The 23,538-nt window shown below is 38.5% G+C and overlaps 1 protein-coding gene across 1 annotated transcript in view; it reads right to left on the bottom strand.

The window, feature by feature from the left end:
- DIAPH2 (diaphanous related formin 2) overlaps positions 1-23,538 on the bottom strand; it is a 709,361-nt gene that overhangs the window by 253,728 nt on the left and 432,095 nt on the right. Inside the window, exon 24 of the mRNA XM_087813361.1 lies at positions 13,271-13,395. Coding sequence (XP_087669487.1) covers positions 13,271-13,395 — 125 coding nt within the window. The remainder of the gene's footprint in view (positions 1-13,270; positions 13,396-23,538) is intronic.

The raw sequence follows: 23,538 nt of genomic DNA on the forward strand, positions 1-23,538 counted from the left end.
CCAAAGAACTGCTAGGTTTTTATGAACTTGCAATTCAGAGATATGACCTTGCAATCCCAAACTAGATCTTTTGGTATTTAAAAAAAACCCATCATTTTAACACCTAAACTTCCTGCAGGCAGCAGGGTGTCTTCTGTAGGACTAACCCATGATAGCTTTATTTCATTTTTATTTGAAAAGACTGATGCAGTGTTTTTATAGCTCTCGATTAAGCTGTTTAAATAAAAAAAAAGTAAATGTTGAAAGAGGAAACCATTGTAGTTAAGCTCTATGTAAACGAGTAATGGGTAAATCTCTGATGATTTCAAAGTTCGGTTTGGATAAATATCTAAATCTATTCGAACCTCTTTAGCTGAAACTCCAGCTAAAGGTTAGTAGAGCATTAGGTTTTCAACAGAATCTCACATAGCTTTTCAAAAATACCCACATTCAATCTCTGGCCAATAGTAAAAGGCATATTGGGGAAAAAAAGTTAACAGAGCTTTTGCAACATAAAATGTCCTCAGTATTTGATTCAATTTGAGAGATTTCTAATTCCAACTTTAAAACTCCACTAAAAGCACAAATCCAGGAAGGCCGTGGGCCAGAAATGATATGCACTGAATATGCAAGTAACTGTATCATCGCTGAGGTAGCAAAACTGTAAAAACATTTTTGTCACCTGTAGATAAACAAGCAGAAGTAAAGATTCATCTGCACCACCTGGCCAGCATGGCTCAGCGGCTGAGCATCGACCTAGGATCCAGGAGATCGCAGTTCAATTCCCGGTCAGGGCACAGGCCCGGGTTGCGGGCTCGATCCCCAGCAGGGGGCGTGCAGGGGGCAGCCGACAGATGACTCTCACCATTGATGTTTCTCTCTCTCTCTCTCCCTCCCCCTTCCTCTCTCTGAAATCAATAAAGATATTAAAAAAAAAAGATTTATCTGTACCTCCTCCCTGAATTCTTATCCATCCTCAGCATCTCAGCTCAAGCATTCCCTTCTCAAGGGAGCCCTGCTTAACCAGGTTGCTGTTTGGTATGGCATTATAAATCTCTTCCATGCCACTTGAAGCCATGCTCGCTTGTGGAGATGTCTACCTCTTCCATCAGACTAAAACCTCCCTGAGGGTAAGTATTATGTCATGTCTCTTTTCTGTTCATCGCTATATTCCAAGTACCTAACAGGATGCCTAGCACATAGCGAGAATCGCTAAATAAAATTTGTGGAATGAATGAATCTTAAAATACATCCACTAGGCCCAAGACTTAAAATGACAGCTTCTGTTACGGAATATTTCAGGGGAGACATTCTAAGATAAAAGAGCTTTTTGAAACTGAAAAATACTAAACATATGTGTTATCACAAATCCAAACTATAGGGTAGTTTTAAATGCATTACTACAGATAAAGAAAACACACAGAAAGAACACAATCTGCCCCATCAGTGTCACTCATGTGTATGGGTAAACACACGCATGCATGTACACACCTTTCTCATATTATACTCAGTTCTGACTTTATTGCTTGCTTCGCTCAGTAGTTGGCAGGTGGTGAGCATCGCCCCATTCAGGCAGATACCACGTGTAGTTGGAAACAGAAGAAGAAGAAGGGGAACACAAATTATTTGCCTTTCAGCTCTGTACAGCCCACCAAATAAACACTGCTCAAACTCTTCAGGTCAGTATTCCTGATATTTGCAATTTGATTTTTTACTCTTTCCTAGTAATAACTTTCATTATGCCAGTCACACACATCTGCATGATATTCTTTCAACACATTTTTGGTCTTTACTGATTGAGTCTTTGTGTTTGGTCTGTAACGCTCCATAAAACCTTCCCCTGAGCTTTCAGTCGGAAGTGATCTTGCACTGCTCTGAACTACTACTAAGGTGATGTAAGGGGTACTATACAGACCACAAACCTCTATGGATGTACTAGGTTTTATTATTTTACGGAATGAATTTCCCATCATCTATATTGCATTTATCACACCCATGTTGTCTTAGAATCACTTGGGTATATTGTTGGTTCTGTTTACAAACTTACACGTTTCTGAAATGAAAGGCCCATGTCTCATTCATTTTTCTAAACCAAACAGTCCCAACGCTTTGTTCACAAGGCACATTCCCACGTTAAAAGAATGATGAAATAGATGTCTGGGCAAAGGGGAGATGCAACTGAGAACAGAGGGCAAATTCTCTGTGTCAACTGCGTGTTGATATCTGAGTTTTTAGAAGCGTATCACATATGCCTCATCATGTGGCATCTCAATGCCCATAACCAATTATTTTTAACATGAACTGTGAATTTAAGCTATTTAATTCTATAATGAGAATCAACGAACAAAATAAAGTTTAGTAATAAAGTACTGTTTGTGAATGCAAAGCAGCCTATAATTTCTAGTTGATCACTTCAGATCTTAAATTCTGATTCTCCTTCAATCCAATCCTAGAATACAGTCCAATTTGGGCAAGTTATTGGAACGCAAGGTCATTTTAATATTTATCTAACCAGACATAATTAGTGAGGGGCTTTAGGGGTGTTTGTTTAAATAAAGACATTAAATGAATTTCAAAGTCAGACAGAATCACATTTTGAATGACCTGTGAGAAGATGTAGCAAACTATTCTTAACCACCAACTCTATAAAATACTCCAATATCCTTGAGATAAAATGTCAGCAGAGAGCAAATCATGCCTGCATTCATTCACCAGGCATATATTGAGCCCAACTACGTGTCAGGCACTGGGACTACAAAAGATGATCACCACAAAACCAACATACTAAACTTCCTCCGCAGAGAGGTTAGGTTTCATCAAGAGTTGAATCTTATCTCCTCCAAGAAGTTGCTCCAAACCCCTTCCACTACCTGGTTAACCCTTAACACTTTTATAACCAATGCCACACAACTGAACTTATTAAACGCTATCCTTTTAGTGACTTATTTCTCATAGGCATGCTCTGAATTAAACGGTAAGGTTCTTGAAAGCAAGAGAATATTTTGTGCTTCATTTTAATGCTTCAATCCCATGGTAACTAGTATAGGGCTAAGTTCTGCAGTAGCTGCTTCATAAAGATACGCTGATTGACTGATAAAAACATGGAAAGAAACTTAGCTTTGAACCTAGAGAAATTGTTGGTACAGCTCAGGTTCTTAATGATCTATGCTAAGGGAGATAACTAATGCAAAACAAAGGGTGATATACAAGTTGTTTCCATTAGGCTCTGGAATGCATTTCCATACTTAACTTCTCATTTGGGTCTCTTGCTTGGTTTGAGAATATATTTTCAACAAAAAAGGAAATTGCAAACTTAATTCCCAACTGTGGTCAAACTGCCGATTGCATTTTTAGCCCGCACTATGCTCACTTGGCAATGAAATCATTTTGTATTGTCAGTTTCACCTCCCTGACACTCCTTCTTGAAAGCAGGAAACATATGTTAATCGTACTTTATAGGTGTCCTAGTGCTCACAATATCAGCTTGCATGGAGTATGCAATTATCTTCAAATTCCATGTGTTGTTTCTTCCTCTCTTCTGAAGTGAAAAAGGCAGGGATTTGTTTAATACCCAACATCTGGATACCCCTGGAATAATGAGGCGGAAGCATCCTGCTTCCTCCATAGGCATTTACTACATTTTAAAGAATGTGCCTTTTCATTTCAGTCTAAAAAAAAAACCAAAACTCAGAAGAGTTTAGATCTAAAGAAAGAATAAGTTATATAAAATGAAAATGGACAAACAGAGGTTATGATTATTTAGAGAGAACATATTCCCTGGGGCATATTATTTCCCATTTAGCATGTTCAAAGTCATTATTATACCTAGTCCTAATAGCAACATATGTGAGGCAGGCAAGTATAGTTGACCCTTGAACAACATGGATCTGAACTTGTGTGGTCTACTTATATGCAGATTTTGTTACAATAAGTATATAGTCGGCCCTCTGTATCCCAGGGTCTCAAACAGTATTTTTGAGCCTCGGTTGGGAGTCCATGGATGCAGAGGGCCAACTGTATGCATTGTTCAATGGCATTTTATATAAGGTTGCTTCAGCATTGACAGATTGTGGTATCAGTGGGAAGGTCCTGGAACCAATCCCCTTGGATACCAAGGGACCACTGAGTTTTGGGGGAGTCAAAAGTTACATGCAAAATTGTGGCTGTATAGGGAGGTCAGTGCCCCTAACCTCTGCATTGTTCAAGGCTCAACTGTATTGTTGTTTCACTTGCACAAAGAGGGAAACAGAGCATCTTTCCTAAGACCAAGGCTAGAGCTTAGGTCTATCGATACTCAGAACAAATATCTTTCCATTCGAAGGGACTAATAAAAATGTTTTGCATTTGTACAGAACACTAAAGTTCGAAAGTACTTTTGTATATATGGGTCAAATAAACTGGAGAGAGTACTTTCCATCAGTGTGCAAAATGAAACGGGATGGATCTCTTTAAGTTTTGAGTCATGTCGAAAACACAGGAATTGAGAGACCAGTAACTGAACGTAGTTGCTGTGCACAAATTTGATAATGCCTTAGCAGATAAGAAAATGCCATTTATTAAATGTTTGTTTTTCATAAGGTAAAGAGGGGTTGATTCCTTCATCGCTTGGAACCATTTCCAACTGACTCATACCTTTTCTTACACAAACAGTACCAATCATATTCTACTTCTCATGATGACCATGGGAAAGCTTTTCTATAGTCCCCCCCCGCCTTTATTTTCCATTCTCACCACTAGTGAGGGCCTTAGCTTTAAATGAGTGGCTGAGATGTAATCATCTCAAGTTGACAGTAATTCTAAAGGTTTGTGTTATGAATTGTGTGTGTGTGTGTGTATATATCCACCATCAAGTTCAATTAGATAATTTCGGTGATGTTTGTTATATATTTCCTTTTACTTCTAACTTCACTCATGAATTGAAACAACGTAATAGATTATTATATACAGGAAAGTAGCATTACATCATTACTAAAGATAATGACTTTCTTTTCTGACTTACATTAAAAATTTTTTTCCCCCAGTCTGAGCCTTATAAAGCTAATTCACTTGCAATATATTAAAGTTTAAAACCAGAAAAAAAGAGGGAATATTCAATGAAAAGCTGTCAGTTTGCTATGATTTTCATAAGCTGTACCTCAAACACATTCTAACTAGAAATAACTAAACAGATTTCCATTATAGCAAATGATACTGATATATTTTCTACATTATGAAAATAGTACACGATTCAGATTTTGCTGCAAGAGTGTATGACTTGAATAGTTATACTGACATCATTATCATTGCTATAAACTGTGTGTATTTAACATCCCATGCATGTCCTTCATAATTGAAAATAAAGCGTCTCAGTAAATTTCATATCAAAGCAAAACGAAACAAACTCATGGATTCCTTGCTACAATACCCAATTTATGCTCTTGCAAATACCAAAAGGGCTTTAAATTATGTCTGTTTCTATACACAGATATGGGTATATGCTACAGTTTCTCTGGGACACAAGCATATGCGAAAGCATAACCATACTGGGTCATTTACCTTTTTCAAGCTCCTTTTTTAATACCATTTCTATTCAATATAAATAAATCACAGAAAAACGTGTTAATCACTTAAAACTTAGCTTCTGGTGGGAAAGATGAGGATTTGTCATCTTTCAGACAAATTGTCCCGTTTTATGTTCTGAAAAAGATGATTTTCCAGATGAGCCTCCAGTGACCTGAAAGGGTTTTACGCGCCCTTTAACTGAGTAATAGATCCCCTTCTCATCATTAGCATCAAGTGCAAAATGTCTATCAATTCCCCAAACAGAGTTTGAAACATCCAGCTCGCAGTCTATGTAATTTCAGGCTGAAGTTCAAACAAGCAAGTCTCCCCAAATAGAACATTTCTGTGCTGACTGATCCTAAGAAAATATATGCTGCATTCAGACAGTTTCTTAGAACATGATTTCTAGCGAAGAGTTGAAGAGATAATTCTTAACAAATACCCGCATCTTAAATCAAAACATAACAAAGGACTCACACTGGAAATATGTTAGACTCCTTCCTTTTGTCACACTGCAGTTATGCCAGGATAACATATAGCTAATGTTTTCTCTTTACTTGCCAGGAAGTTGTTCAACATTAATCATTATACAATGAACTCTAACCTATTTCAATAAACGTGAATTAAGACAACTTGCTAGAAAGCACTGTGCTGTGTTTCTTGTTTGGAGCTCAGAGATGAGTAAGAATCTGTATCTCGAAAGATTTTATGGCCCAGTGTGCAAAGCAGACATACACATAAGCAGAGAACAGGCAAGTCTGCAAGTACAATAATCAAAGTATTAAAATATTATGAGAACACAGGGGATAGGGAAATTAATTTTGATTGCTATGATTAGAAAAGGCTTTCTGGAGGAGATGGAATAAGTGAGCAGCTAATTTTAAAATTAGCTCACAAACCTTTCAAAAAGAAAAAGTTTCCCATTTGAGGGAGACTGGAAAGGAAGCAATAGTTTTATAGGCAACAAATGTGGAATTCATCTCAGATTTACAAAGCCTTCTGACCACAGAGGCAGCACAATACCATGGTGACGCACACAAGACTGGGAGTCTGAAAGACCAAGGCTACAACCCGGGCCCTTGTAGGGGCTCAGAACAGGCCTCCCCCAAATGTGCAGGCTCACGAGATACTTTCACCTCTCCCTTAAAGAATTTAAATTAGGGACCTTACCCATAACGACAGTTACCACCAGAAGTAATGCTTTATGGCCTATGTAAAGGGTCGGGAGGCTTCTAATTACTTAATAGGTGTTCTTATCGGCCTGCAGTGACCCTCCTGCCCTCTGATGCCTCAGGGTGCTCCTTGGCTCAGAGTGCGGTCTCTGCTCCACCTGCCCTTTTCGATTCTCTGGAGTATGTGGGGTTCCCAGGAGTGCGTATGTATTAAATTTGGTTATTTTCTCTTGTTTATCTATCTCATATAGATTTAATTATTAGACCAGCCAAAGGAACTAGGAGGCTAGTAGAGAACAGTTTGTTTCTCCCCCATACCCTCATTAGCCAGACTTATTATGTACATGATCTCACGTATGTGGTTGAACTATAACCCTCTGTGGCTTCAATAGTCACTTATTTAAAATGGGGTTAAAAATAGTGCCTACACCTCATAGGACTGCTTTAAAAATCACTTGAGATTTTATATACATGTGTGTGTTTGTGTGTGTGTGTGTGTATACATATGTATGCATGTATATATATACACATACACATACATACATGCATATATGGGATGTCCCCCAACAATGTATACACACTTTGAATGATTATTAATTCCAATGAGTTAAATCTAAAAAGAAAGAAACATCAATTGAGCTATCAGCTGTAAAGTGTGTGTACATTTTTTTGGGAACACTCTATACACACACACATATATGTATACATATATACATTTATATACAGGGTGGCAAAAAAGTGTACAGTTGTTTGCATGGAAAATAATACTACACATATACATTTACATGTACATTTAAATATAGGGTGTAGTAAAAGGTTTGTATGGAAAATACTACTATATATATGTACATATGTATACATAATTAATATAAAGGGAGGGGCAAAAGTAGGTTTACAGTTGTTTGTATGGAAAATAACACTATACATATACATTTATATATATACATTTGTATACAGGGTGGGGCAAAAGTACATTTACAGTTATTTGTATGGAAAAATAACATAATAAATAATACAAGAATGAACTCTGCATTTCACGTACTCACAACTGTAAACCTCCTTTTACCCCACCCTGTATATATGTGTGTATATATGTGTGTGTGTTATATATATATACTCCTTGCACTGTGACTGCCACATTACATTGACTGAACAGTTGTTACTATAACTATTTTATCACTTTTACTTTTATTATTATTATAAACAATTATATCATCTATCTCAAATCAATGCACAAATCACTGAACTAAAAAACTCCTAATACCATTATGAAGAGTGTAAATTTCAAAGAATGCTAAGAATCTTCCTTTTTAAAAAAAATCAGCATTTTACCCATGTGGTTTTCTATAACATTTTGCTTTTCAATGCACGCATGCTCTCCATTACTGATCATGCATTTTTTTGGTGTTTGTTTTGCTTTTTTTCAATTCTGAACCCTATCTCCATGACCACTCTCATTTTAAAAAGTTTAGCTTTGAACTTACTAAGTTTCTGAGTTTGAGATCAGCAGGCAACTGAAGGTAAGAGTCAGAACCAGCGAGCTTCCCTCCAATTCAGTCTGGTTCTCCATGCTTCTTAAAGAGTTAGAAAATACCCTGACTCACTATTTTCATACACAAAATAAAAAGGCTTTGTTCTTGAGGGTTGTTTTTTTTTTTTTTTACTTTGGTCAATTTTATGTGGCATTTACATTACAAAGTGCGGCTCATCATTTCACTAAAACCTATTACTGGCATGTTCTCAAGGGTGATTAATGTTACTCTGGTTGAATAACGTGAATTTTTTCATTTTTTAAGAACTGATTCCCTTACTAAAGAATAGTGGAAAAATTAACAATTGCAGTGCAGTGCAGACCCCAGATCTGTTTTGAATTGTCTGGTAAGGACAAAGTGTTTCCTCAGTAAGTAGATTTTTAACCACTTTAAATGACTCTCCCTCCTACCATGAGGAAATCCCAGGTGTTGATATTAGTTGACAGGGTGTTAATGTCATTAACGTTCTGTCAGCTCTTCCTGTCAATGTGTTAATGGTGCCCCTGCTGCTCAGTCACTCCCTGTCCTCCAGTTGGTGAAATGATTTAGCCAGCAGTCAATCAAAAAGCTAAGCTGATTTGGTGCAACAGACAGCCCTGCCATTGACAAAATCTATGTGAGTAAATGTGGTAAGAAATTTGTCAACAGGATATAAGCAGGAAGGTCAACATTGTGTTTAATGTGCTTTTTAGACAGTAGATGTTAAGAATGGATCACGACAAATATTTAAAAGTCTAGGAAGCTCTCTATTAACAATGCTCTTTCCTGTCGGAAAAAGCAGCAGTAAATAAAAGTGATGCTTTGATTTAGAAGACAAACTCTCAAGAAGACAAAACCTGTAAAAATTGAAATCCACATACAATGTCAAGTCAAAGAGAACAGCCTAAGGATTGACAAGTGGTCCATTCACAGTGCTCCCTGTCAGGTCTCTGAAGCATGGGTTCTTTTGCAAAACTTTGAAATTAGATGGGATTCTGAACCTCGCCCTACCAATATCTGCAATCCTTACCAAACACTAACACACACTACATAATTCCTAGTAACCTTAAAAAATAAAAAGAGATGACCCCTCGAAATTAGTGACAAGAAACAAAGGGATCTATGGCAAATGATGAGTTGTTGAAGTTATCCTGGCCCAACTTGAGCTCACGACAATGGCACAGAAACAACTGTGGTCAATTTTATCATCAGACATAGAAAACAATAAACAGAAACATTTTTAAAAGCTCAAGTATATGAAATTGGGCAATGTCTGATACATAGTATAAACAATCAATAAATGAAATACTATCATTTTTATAACTTACAAAAAAAGAATATAGATTCTATTTCAATCCACCACATAAGCAGTTGAGCTAAAAACTTCTGATACTGTTATGATGAGCTAATGCATGAATACTAAGAACTTTGCTTTTCTTTTTAAAAAAATAGGAAAACAGAAATAACTTCCTCACAAATTTAATCAAGATTTTTGAACAGTGTGTGTGTATAGATGTATGTGTGTGTGTGTATATATATATAGAGAGCTATTATATCCATGATAGACAATCCCCTTTGATCCTAGAATGAAGTATAAGAGAATTTTCCCCATTTCTCCATGTTTTGTAGTCTTATACAATTAGTTTTGCTAATTTTACCCATTCCATCTATTTCTTAAGTCATTAAGGGGTTCAGAAGAGACCTCCCCAAGATGTGCCACTTTGCCATGTGGATTATTTTGAGCTGAAGGCAATCAAGACCCTGCAGGCTCACAAGAAACTTTTTCCTCTCCCTTAAAGAATTTAAATTGGGGGTGTGCGATAATAAGAATCATTACCAGAGATAACTTTTTCTGACCTATATATAGGACAAGGCAAACTTCTAATTACAAAACATCGTTCTTCTTATTCTCTGGATGACATTCCTCCCCTCTAAAGCCCCAGGGCATGTCACCTCACACCTTGGCTCATGACGCCATACATGCTTTATTACGTGGGGTTCCCATATGCACGTATGAAATTAAATTTGGTTCTTTTGTTAACCTATCTCATGCTGATTTATTTATTAGACCAGCTGGGAGAACCTAGAAGGGTAGAGGAAAATTTCTTCCTCCCCCACTTTTGGAACAAGCAACCAACTTGGGGTACAGAAGGGGAGGCAGAGGTGATAAGACTTCCTTCAAAAGCCACTGGCTACTCTTCAGGGGGCAGGAAACAGCCTGGCCCGCTCCATTCACAGGAGACCTTTCATTCCGTTGTTGTTGTTGTGCAACTTTTTTGACATTTACTTTATAAAGGTGGGGATTATCCCTTCTAAAACTGATTACACTTTACCTGCATGGTCGAAAAAAAGCTAATTGGTGTTACTCAAGTTCCTGAGAAGACTTATATGAAGACAAGTTTTATAACTATAAGCACAACCTACTACTCTTTAACAATATCCCTTTAGAAGTACTAAGTAAAAGTAAGAGCTTGGACATGATGATCTCCATGGTCTTTGGCTATAGCATTTGTGACTCAACACACACCTACTCAGTGTCTACACGTTTCTAGGCCTCACATACTGTGAGGGGCGCAGAGAAATTAACACGCCACACGTGAACTCGGCCATGGGGACACCACCACAAAAGTGTGGAAATGTCAGCAGCTAGAGGTCAGGGTTTCTATATTGTGCAATGTCATATTTTCATGGCCTGGAAAGCCTAGCATATTATAAATGTTTAATCAATATTGAAAAAGTCAGGGCGAACACAGGGGGCTATGAGACTTAGCCCAAACTAGAGATCTGGTGAAGATTCAATTTATACATTCAATCTGTATGTTCTCTGGCCCTCGTGCCATTGTTGCTAACCACAGCACCAATGCTCTTCTAAAAGCCCAGAGGCATGGCGTTGTTCAGTTTTTGAACTCACAGCACTTATAAAGAGATTACTGCTTAAGTAGGTAAGATCACTTTCAAGGGAAGCCATTCCCCTACCTGTGCTTCTAGTTTTCCAATTTAAAGGGACAGTGACCTGAAGCGACACAATTTATTGGCAGTGGACAGAAACAATGGCAAGATGATCCAGTACAAAGAGTCCTGTACTTGAAATGGAATCACGGTTCTAATTTTAAAACAGAATCAGATATCTCACCATAAAATAACCTTCTCTCTTTTGAATCTGCCAGAACAGTAGAAAAATATTAAGTAGGCACTAGAAGTCACACAACACACATACATATGATGATTATGCATTTTGTTTGTCACGTTCTGGATGTTCACAACTCTCCATGGTAGACTACAGTGTCTTCCAAAGGCAGAATAATTTGAGTAATAATTCTATCTTTGAAATCGATTAATTTGGAGTTTTTAACCAACTCAATATTTTAACTTTTTCTCTAAAATAAATTGCTGTATATTTCATTTGATTTTTTCAATACAATATGCAAAGTTCCAGCCCCATACATTTTAATATAGTTTTCAATCGCCTTGTAGACAAATAGTCACACTTGAGTGTCCCTTAAATGAGGAATAACCATTCGTCTGTAACATGCAGATACAGAAGGCTCTAGATTTTCCCTTTAAAGTGCTTAATTACCTGCATAAAGAGAGAAATAAAAGAAAGAGTCCAGGCCAAGTTCATGAGGGTTTGAAATTACTTTTCTTTCTCTAAACGAGCAACAAAGACTCCTCAACGGTGCAAGCTGTTATGTGGCCACAAGCCAACTGTAGAAGAAAATGTTGAAAAGACCCAGGGGATCAGGAGTGAAATTGAAATGTATGATGCAAGAACCAAAATCAAAAGTTGAAAAATGTAGGTGGGTGTATTTAGCTACAGGACAATACAACATACTTACAAAGAGTAATCTAATCAGCAATAAAATTAAATCTTCACATCAAGTACTGCAACGTGGGCAGTTATGTAATCCAACGTTATTTTTGAGGATTTCCTGCCTCCAATCACCCAAAACTTGTTTACAACATTTCTATTTATGAATGTTTTCAGCATCGCTAAAGGACCGCACAAACCACAGTATTAATCCATGAACCAAAAAAACTGAGAATGAAAAAAAAATTTTTTCTCCACATAAATCTAAATTGCCATTCTCTAGTAATTCATGTTCAGTACCATAATTTACAAACCGGGCAGGAAAGAAAGCATATCAGAGAAAAGAAAAAGGCAAGAGATTTAACCTTGAAACAAGGTGACTGCCATATAGTTGTTGAAGGAATTTACTTATTATCAGATAAAGAACTTACAGTATTTATTCCCTCTAGAGATATAAAATAGTGAATCAATCTGCAGTTCAAGATATTTACTTAAACCCAGAGGAGGAGGAGATGGCTTTAACTTTTGAAAACCAAATCAGAAAAAAACAACAACCCAGCTCTAATGTAGTTTATCTTTAGACACCAGATTTCACATTAAACAATTCCAGCTAAATGCTATTTCTCAAGTTCTCCTTTCATATATTTCTGTAATTTATATGAATATACCGTATATAAAATGGAAGTTTAAAACCATTTATTTATCAGGAAATGCTTAATGTTACAGAGATAGCTACTACAGTTTATTTAAATATGTAATCTACTGATCAGTTCATCAATTCCTCCAGCCGCGCATTCTCTGGTTGCCCTTGAAAATGCACGTGTGCCCTCAGAAAAAGACCTGCACACATAACAAAGAAAGCAAAAAAGGTCTGACCAAAACACATTTCCTACTGCTGGTCATTTCTTTTAAGCAAGCGTTACATAAGGAGATTCTTTGTTTTGTTTTAGGTTTAATCAAGCCTCATAAGACTTACCTTGCATATCTTGTGGGCCTTCGAATGAAATTCTTCTTTGAGAAATGGCAGTGTTTTCTTATATAACTGTTCCCTTGGCTACTCTACCTGGTTCAAATCATCATGAACTAAAATTTATGCTGCTAATATAGAAACAGCCCATACACAAATTCATCCGGACAGTGTGGATAGACTAAGTTTAAAACTATCCACATAGCAAATATACAGACAGACAGACAGACACACACACACACACACACACACTTAAACTAACAAATAAACAAAATGCTTAAATAAAGGATATCGTCATCTTTTCCACGAATTTATCATGTTGATCTTCTGTTTGGGGGAATTTCTTGATGTCACGCTCCAGATGAACAATCTGTTGTTCCATTGCCGCAAGGTTGCCCTTGAGAATTTGAGCTGAAACTGAAGAACATACAAAGCCTTCAGAATATTTTCCCAGGTATTCCAGAAAAAGACTAAAAGGAAACAGTATCAGTTAAAATATTTTTTTTTAATGTGGAAAAAGAGTTCCATGTAGTCAACACACATTTTTCTGAAATACTGCTCATAAAAATTCTACTCTCCATGAAGTAAGAGAAAATATGGAATATAATATACCAAATCATCAGGTTTAATATGAGAATGCCACCGTTATATTCAGCCATTACCTCAAATGAATCTATTTCTATTTAAATTTATTGATGGAATTCCTAATATTTCATTCTTTAAAATCTAATTTGAAGATTAAAGAGAAACTAAGGTTCAAAGAGGTATTATTTTATTAATGTATGTTCTTGGCTATATAAATGATTTAAGGTTAAATTATACAAAGGGATCAAATATTTTTCTTTCCTTGAAATATCCTAGATTTTTTAAACCAACATCTATGGTAAAAATTCCATCCTCATAGAGATGTAAAAAGTAACTGTTGATACATTAAGAGAATTTAGAGCAAAACCCAGCGAACACATTTGCACATACATACCCACAAACCTTCAACATACCTTCAAACACTATCATCAGTTGCTTTAATTACCCCTAACATCCTCTGTACTTTTTTTTCCCTCTCCTCATTGACAACCAATTATTTTAAGTGTTGTATTCAAACTGTTCCTGCCCGGCCGGGTATGGCTCAGCGGTTGAGCGTCAACCTAGGATCCTAGGCGATCGGGGTTAGATTCCCGGTAAAGGCACATGCCCGGGTTGCGGGCTGCAGCCGATCAATGACTCTCTCATCATTGATGTTTCTATCTCTCTCTCTCCCCCTCCTTTCTTCTCTCTGAAATCAATAAAAATATATTAAAAACAAAAAAAACAAAAAACAAAACAAAAAAAAAATTGTTTCTAAATACACTTTCCAGGTCTCTCATGATGCCTTCTTTTCACAGAGGTGCCTTTTAAAACAACTAATACTATTTTATAGTCACTCTATTATTGCATGACAACCAGTGATGTACAAAGACATTTCTATCAATATCAACTGCATTTGGCAAGGTTCCGGCAGAAAAGACAAGGTAGGTATTAGAATTTGTTACATCGCCTGTGACATTGGTTCTTAAAATCCAGACCTCTGGCCTGGCCAGCGTGGCTCAACAGCTGAGCATCAACCTAGGATCCAGGAGATGGCGGTTCGATTCCCGGTCAGGACACATGCCCGGGTTGTGGGCTCGATCCCCAGCAGGGGGCGTACGGGAGGCAGCCGATCCATGACTCTCTCATCACTGATGTTTCTCTCTCTCTCCCCTCTCCCTTCCTCTCTGAAATCAGTAAAACATATTTAAAAAAAAATTCCAGACCTCTGAACACTGTTCTTTACTTAAAGAACTAGAAAAGAGAAATGGAAAAATATGAAAATTCTTTTTTTTAAGTAAATTTCAGCTCATTCTGAGGCATATCAGAATTCGAATGAAAAAGTCAATGATACTATCAAAATTAATCCCCTGGCAAATGTTGGTCAAAACTCTCCTGATACAAAACCCTCAGAATGACTGCATACCTTCATGACTCAATAAGGGAAAATTGCCTTAAATACACAGGGAAGTTCAGGAGACTGACAAATCAAGCACCAACACTAAAGACAAATTTTTTTCCTCATTAATTTGTCAGTTCAAGTAGCTCTGTCCAATTTATTTCCATTTGTTTAGATCCCAAAAGCTTGGAAGTTATTCTTTATTGGAGAATCCTAAAGGAGTTTTGTCTTGCCGAAACTTTGCTAATGGCTTAGCAATCACTGCTCGCTGCATTTAAAGGGTAAGTTTGCTCAGGAGGAAATCATGCTCGGACTTTAAAACTGACTTTCTTTTTTTTTTTTTTTGCTTAATTTTTGCTAATTATTCGAAAGGTTGCTCTTTACCCATATGCTTGATTGAAAAAACTGAAGATGTAAAATTGACAAGTTGTTTATATCATTTAGGTTGCATGGAAGAAATAAACTCATGATAACTCTGCAATAAACAGTATGTGCCGGAAGGCCAGATATGGGTCACAAGAGTGATCCTCCTACTGAAAGCAATAGTGACTCTAGTAGTGAGGCCCGAGGAGGGCTCATCTTCCATTGCTCCATACAGGGACAGTGCACGCAAGCTGCAATGAGCACAAAAGCCTACTAATCTCAAGTAACATGTGACAATATTTTTAGTCCAGTGAAACTGCTTTTTACCCTAAAGTTAAATTCTGAATAAAACCCTACTTTCTGGATCCCTGTCTTCCTCAATTTCACATGTCAAATCCTCAAGTCCTCTATAAATCCCTCCAGAGCTCTAGCCCCAGTTCCCCAGCAGTTACAGGCACTTTTAAGTGACCTTCCGAGCTACCTGCCGTTTCGAGCGGGAATCACTTTTGTCTCCAGCACACAAACACAGTCTCTGCTGTAAAACCTCCAGCTACTTAATGGTAAGATCCGTAACTAATTCTTTGCGTTTCCCTCAGTACCTGACACACATGGTCCTCAATAAATGTTTGTTGAGTGAATAGGTGGATTTCAAGAGGTTGCGGTTCGGGTTTAAATGCTTGCACGTTTCTGCAACAGAACCATGCAGAGGCAGGGGCAGGGGCGGTCAGCCGCTGGTTCCATTAGGACCTGAGCGCGGAGAGGGGGCAGAGCACCGCCTGTACAATCCTACTAGAGGCAGCAGGTCGCGGGAGATGCTTAGGTAAACGAAGAACTGAGATACTAAAGAAGTGAGGAATACCTTTCTTTACTAGGCTCCTTTATTGCTCCCCTCTAATGAATTATTATTATTTTTTAAATATGTCTGTATTGATTTCAGAGAGAGGAAGGGAGAGAGAGAGAGAGAGAAACATCAATGATGAGAGTCACTGATCGGCTGCCTCCTGCAGGCCCCCTAACTGGGGATCGAGCCTGCAAACCAGGCATGTGCCCTGACTGGGAATCGAACCTTGATCTCCTGGATCCTATCCCAACGCTCAACCGCTGAGCCACACCCAGCCGGGCTCTAATGAATTATTAATATTCTGCTGAACAATAAAAGAATAAAATACTGGAGCTGTAGTAACCCAAGGGTTTTCGCCCACATGCATATCTGTGGCTGCATTAAGCCAACAATACCATTGTAGGAAACGTATGCCCTTCCATTGGTGGAATTATGGTATCTTAGTGTTAGAAGTGACATTAAAGGGGATTTGGACAAGCCTTCCCAGCTTTAAAAACTCAGGTTACACAGTGTCACAGTCTACTGAAGGGAACCAGTTTTGCCACCCAGAGGCTGCCTTTTTGGGATACTAACTTTAAAGTGTTTATTAAGAAACAAGGCTCAAAAAGAACCTTCGACCCTCCCCTGGTTCCTGCCCGGGAGAGACAGGCAGGGAAACCTGCTTCAGGATGGGAATCTTGGGGTGCTGCCTTAGCCCAATTTGAATTCAGGAAGGTAGACAAGAGGGCTTCAGGTTAGAAGAATTCTCCTGCCAGGTATGTTTTGCTCATCCTCAACTACCTGTAAATTTCTCACTTCTGAAATCTAGGACCCCACCTCCTCTCCTTCTCACCTTTGTCCAAAATGTCTCAGATACCCAATGTGCCTTACTGTCTTGGGAATTTTCATGCTTATGTGACTTCCCCATGCTCATGTCTGCCTTTCTCCTGTTAGTCTGTCTCTGTTAATTTATTAGCCCAGCAATAAGAATTTAAAGGTGGGAGAAAAAATATCAATTTTTTTTCAGTCCCCACACTAGAAAACAGAGCCTAAGACACAGCTTGCATGTTAATGATACCACTGTAACTATCTTGGTTATTAATTAACTGGAAAGGAGCAAAGGGAAGGCCAGGTAGTATAGGCATGCCTTTTGTGCAGCTTTGCAGGAAGCTGCAGTTTGACACTCCCCAGGTCTGTTCCCCCTAGATCCCTGTGAGCAGGGACTGGACAAAGAAAGAACAACGCGTGCCCAGTAAAATCTGGGTGACATAGGAAAGGTACTTGGCTGTCGGTCACACCTGGGAACAGGTGATTGGCCAGAGTAGGCTTGGCCACTGCGAGCACGGGAAGATTTGAGATTTTTAAGCTCCTAAACAAAGGACTTTGTTTTCTTGCCTCTAGCTCCCGCCTGACTCCTGGCTTGTGGGGCTCTCCTGCCCCTGCACTCACCTGTGGGCCACATGGGCCCCGCACAGTGGACTGATGGACTGCAACTAGCCTAATGCTGTGCCGGACCCAGCTGCACCTCTTCCAGGACTAGATGAAGGGAAATGGGACTTTGGAAACTGAGAGAGAAAATTCCATGCAAATGAAGCTTCCTACCACCTCTCATCCTCCTGTGGGGGCATCCAGAAATATTTATTCCAGCGGTACCCCGAGTACCCCAATCCCACTAGCAACAGGGAAAGACCTTCCACACGTTTCTCCGATGCCATTAAGACCTTACTGGGGGTGAGGGTGCAGTGCAATCCCAGGGACATACGCATGAGGGAAAAGGGAAGAAAGCAAATACTGAACTGGCCACAGCTTTACAAAAAATACAGCTGGTTGCTCAGTATCTCAGGTTGTCTCCATCAAGGCCAAACTAATGGGCATGTGACCTGTGCGGTGGCACAGGACCCCCCAGTGCTTAGAAGGGCTCTGTACTTTGCTTAATGCTCTGTTGTCACCATTTTGAAATCCTCAATCACTTATTAAATGGGGCCCTGCATTTCCATCCTGCGTTGGGCCCCACTAACCATGCAGGAGGTTCTGGTCTCCATATAAGACAAATGAAACAACTCTAACTTGAAAGAGCTGGTTAGAGGGCGTGAGCAGTTCACAGGCTGGCTCCTTCTCATTTCCTTTTCTCTCCCTGGTGAAAGTCTCTTTCAAGGGGTGTTAATTTCTGACTCTGGCTGGGGAGCAAGACAAGTGTCCCAGGCGTGGAGGTGCAGGGTGGCACACAAGGCATGCCCAGTGAATCTAAGGTGGCGTATAGGTCCAGAACAGAGGATTCACTCTATCTTAAGTGGCTTACTCCCTTTTTGACAGTTGATATAACTTAAAAAAAAAAAAACCACTTATAATCAGTGTTAGCCTACTTAAATTTTTCTTACCCATCAGATCAGACCTTATTTTGCCTTGCAGCTGTATTGATCAAGTCTACTCCCTGCCTTACAGGAAAAGGAGTCACTAGCATCTTAATGTTCCCAGGCTACAAACACCCAGTTCCTTCGACTAGCTCTCCAAAGGTAGGGTTGGTCATGACACAGGCTCCCAAGTTGTGACAGACATTTCCTGAGTACTTACTTTGTGCTACACATTATTCTAAGTAGTTTTATGTATTAACTCATTTAATACCCACCAAAACTCTATGAGGGGGCTGTGATATGAGCCAAATGATGTCTTCTCAGGAAATTGTAAATGTAAAATAGTGTTTCTAATACCTGGAATGCTACACAGTTGAAATAAAGTCAGTATCCATTCGCACAAAGGCATAATACTTATAACTGGGGAATAGGTATGGTCTTAGGAGCCAGGTGGAACTGGATTCTAATTTCTGCCGTACCAACTACTAAACTACTAGTTGGGTTACCCTGAGCCAGTCACTTAGCCAATGTGGGTTGTCATTTCCCGATTTGCAAAATGAAGATAATAATACCTTCCTTAAAAGGCAGGCATTTGAGTTCAATGATTTGATAAACAAAGTTTCTATTGTGCTACCTTGTATATAATATAATCTATAAATGTGCATTTCATATTTCAGTGTCGTCCCCCCATACCCTACTTCACAACAGACAAATCCCTAATGTTTATGTGCCATCAAGAATTAAGCAACAACTTAGATGCCCCTGAGCAACAAAAGAAAAGTCACTCCCTGCTTGCTACCCTTCTACGGTCTGATTTAATTTAATATCGGTCTTCTTTCTAATCAAGAGAACTAGATTTAGATTGTGTTCTCTTTGCAGGTTTTACAGAGTACATGGAATTTTAGGTCTGGGAACCAGTGACAATTATATAATGAACAGCCACTTTATCAGAGATACTAGCAAGTTCCAAACTTAAAGAACATTTCTGGAAATGAAAACCCGTAGTCTGTATTTCTATAGAGACATTTATAAGTTAGTTATTTTGGCTTTCTAGACTTGTCTAAAAGATAAGAGGTTTTTTCAAATGTTACAAAAGAATTAACATGCCTGATTATTTGCCTTGAATATATTTGGTTCAATCTCAAGAGTTGGGAGTCAATGAATGCTGATTAGTTAACTATTTAATTAGGTCCTAACCTACATTACTTCTAATATTTCTTTGTGTGTGTGTGAGAGGGAGAGAGGGAGGGAGGGAGGGAGGGAGAGGGAGAGAGAGAGGGAGAGGGAGAGAGAGGGAGAGAGAGGCGGGGGGGGGAGAGATTTTTACGAGCGGGGAGGTGTGTAGGGTACATGGAGTTCTAAGAATATTGAAATACCAGAGGGGTTAAAAATGCTTGTCTCCTGTATAGCCTCAGCCTCAGAGCATATTTCTGTGCCTGTCATTCTATTAGTTCACTAATATAAATTAGGGAGTCTTTAATGACAGTGCAAACATTTTCTATCTGAGTAAATTCCCACTACAGGCATTTTCAATGACTGATTAGTCATTCTGGTGGCACTTTAATTTTTCCCCCCTCATTTCATTTTTTACATTTGCTACTGAATTACTGAATCTAAATTATAACACTAAAAAATTAAATTATAGCTATCACGTTCTTTATTATAATTTTCTTCGCTGTACTCCATAAATAACCTTTTAAGTTCAGTATACTCTTGAGCTATATATGGGGAGAAACTTTCCCCACAAATCTTATTTATCTACTTATTTCATTTGAAAAATATACACATCCAGGGGAACCTCCGTTCTTGAACTTAATTCGTTCTGGAAGGTTGTTCAAGAAGCAATTTGTACGAACACAGAATTATTTTTTCCCACTAGAAATAATGTAAATTAAATTAATCTGTTCCAGACCCTTAAAAGCCAAAAAACAAACAAAAAAACCCCACCAAAATATTCACAGTTCAATTTCCTGAGATATTAACAACTCAAGGTTTGGTGGTAAACTGACTCATACTCACACATTCTCTCCTTTGTCTGTCACCCATGAGGGACTTGTGACTGATCATACAGGATTCGGCATGAAACGGTTGTAGGGTTGACAACCAAGACACACTCCCCTCCCTGAAAAACTTGGTCAAGAATCAAATTGAGATGGGAGACTTTCAATCGACTGTACATTTTTCCTGGCTTCAAACAAATATTTGACAGTTGCCTGACCCTCACTGAAAAGATTTTAAATGACACAATTGCTCTAATTCATAATTTTAAAGAAATTAAGGTATAATATATGCCCTGGCCAGGTGGTTCAGCTGGTTGGAGCATCATCCAGTACACCAAAAGGTTGTGGATTCGATTCCCCGCCAGGGCACATAGGTTACAAGTTTGATCCTGGGTCTGGGCACGTATGGGAGACAATCAATCAATGCTTCTCTTATCAATGTTTCTCTCTCATCCATCACTCTCTCTCTCTAAAAATCAACAAGAACATATCCTTGCGTGAGGATTTAAAAAATATTTTAAGTGATATTTTGAAATGGAAAGATTCTTTAATTACATAGTATTTAAGAGAACTGAAATGCATTTAAGGGGAAAAATATATTCTGATGACATTCTCCAGACCATGTGCAGACTGTGTAATTTTATGTAAATATAAAAGCTTTTCCAGGAACTTGAGGATTTTTCTCTCGAAATTAAATATTTCTATTAATTTTACTCATTGACAAAGTAACCGAGCACTTCCTACAGGCCAAGTAAAAATTTACTCCGGCAAGCCTGTATGTGAATAGGCCCAAACATGATTATAAGTACCCTGTAATTTTCTTTAACTGAATATATTTAGTTGAAGAATTACTATCAGCTGAGGCACACCGCATTAAAGGAACTCATGCAGAAAGCATATGTAAAAAGGAAAGGACATTACAAGCAGCCTGAACAACAGGCACAGTTGTATTCTTTCTGAAGTGCATTTATAAGTTAATAGTTTTTTTCTAATATGAATGCTGTGCATGTAAATGAAGCAAATGTGTTTATATAACAATAGCAAAAGCTCATCACTGTGGGCTTCTTAGGCCTTTGAAAAAAATAAGTGATAATGGCACCCAAATTAGAAATTCCTATAATGAAAAGAAAAATCTGTTAGAAAGTGACTCATTCTTAGAAGAAAAAAAAAAAAAAAAACTGTTAAAAAGAAAACAACTTAAGTAGAATAGTTATTAAATGAAATTTAAAAGTATCCATCTGCAATATGTGTTCAAAAGCATCATCACTTGCCCCTTTAACAGGTTCCTTTGGAGATATTGGGGAAGCGTTTCTTTCCCTTTAAAAAAAAAAAATGTTTTTATTTACTTCAGAGAGAGGAAGGGAGAGGGGGAGAGGGGGAGAGAGAGAAAAAGAGAGAGAGAGAGAGAGAGAGAGAGAGAGAGAGAGAGAGAGAAACATCAATGATGAGAGAGTCACTGATCGGCTGCCTCCTGCACAGCCCCCTGTTGGGGATCGAGCCTGCAACCTGGGCATGTGCCCTGACGGGGAATCCAACCAAGGTCTCCTGGATCCTAGGTCGATGCTCAACCACTGAGCCACGCCCGGCCGGGCAAGGGGCAAGGGGCAGTGTTTCTAGATTAGATTCATAATATGGCCCCAACTGATGCTGAGAGCAGAGGAACTTCCATTAAAAATCATGAAAAAACTGCTTTACAAATCATATCAACATTTAACTCTAAATACCTCAGTAAGCATATTTCAATGTCTGGGTTCACATTTGCACAAGTTTTCAGCCTGAAAACCATATTCTGAATGCATGTTTTAAAAATAAAAAAATGGAGCCTTCTTTTTAAAAAACTCACTACTAACTATGGAGAGTATGACACAAAAGACAGCTGGGGTAAAGGAGGAGGAAGGCAAAGTTTGAAATCCTCCGAAAAAAGATTTGCACTGAAACAACTCTGTAGCCTGACCAGAGAACCACCAGCAGCGGCCAGTCAAACCACCAGGAACAATCATGCCTCTTTCACCTGCTGTCTCTCCGGCAACTGTTATCCTGCCTGCAGCAAATAGTATGTGTGAATTCTTAAATCAAAGGCTAAAAAACAAACTGAAATCTCTTACTCTTGTTGACAGGCTTAGCTCAAGGCCAGGATTGGGAAGTACATATGCAAGCTGAAGCTCCTATAAAGCCAGGCTGGATATAGGCTGGCTGCAATGCTTTGTTCTCATCACGAAGAATCTTTTATTTCAGCTCATTTGTTTTGCTTGCAATAAAAGAACCCTCGCTCAGCCACACCTTGAGCTGGAATGATTCTCATGGGTCAAGTCACGTTTTCACTGACATGACGTTGGGCTGTGCAAAACTGTCCTCCCCTGAAGATCTTACGTAAATGGCTGGAGCAGGTATTATCCTCAACAAAAAAGCTTGCCAGAGCCTTCCCATGCTGATCAGTCCTTCATGACAATCCTACACTCATGTCTTCACTTGTCAAATCTATGTAACGCATTTTCACCTTGGAGTTAGAACTCTAGTGGCCAAAAAGGACCTTGTAAAAGGAGGCTGCTTAATATTACAATAGGAAGCCTTCAAAGGAAATTAGTGCATTTATGAAAAAAATAAGGGCTATGGAAGAGGCAGACTTGTTGATTAAGACTAGAAAGGACGAAGTGTTAATCTTACTCTGGAGTTACAAATTTGTAAAATTTGGAATTTTGAGTATGTGTTTATATGTGTGTTCAATTTTGAGCTATGGTAATAAATAGTTTTTTAAATCACAGAGAAAGAGCACTTGGAACACAACTGTACTCATATTATTGCCGAAGTTCTGCAAAACCAGGTGTGAGAAATGAGCACTGTTTATTTCACAAGGAGACAACTACCTGCTTCTTGAACCAGCATCCAAAATGCCACATGTGAGCAATCCCTCATGGCAACCTTGCTAACATGCCCTTACTCTTGGTATACACGTATCTCCTTAACAAGGTGGAGAAAGATTATATGATTGGTAAACAACTTTCATTAAATACATGGAGGTTGTGTTGTCCTAAAGTTACATTAAAGGAGAGAGAGCCTTCTTGA

This window comes from Miniopterus natalensis, chromosome X (assembly GCF_054644295.1).
Source record: "Miniopterus natalensis isolate mMinNat1 chromosome X, mMinNat1.hap1, whole genome shotgun sequence".
Lineage (NCBI taxonomy): Eukaryota > Metazoa > Chordata > Mammalia > Chiroptera > Miniopteridae > Miniopterus > Miniopterus natalensis.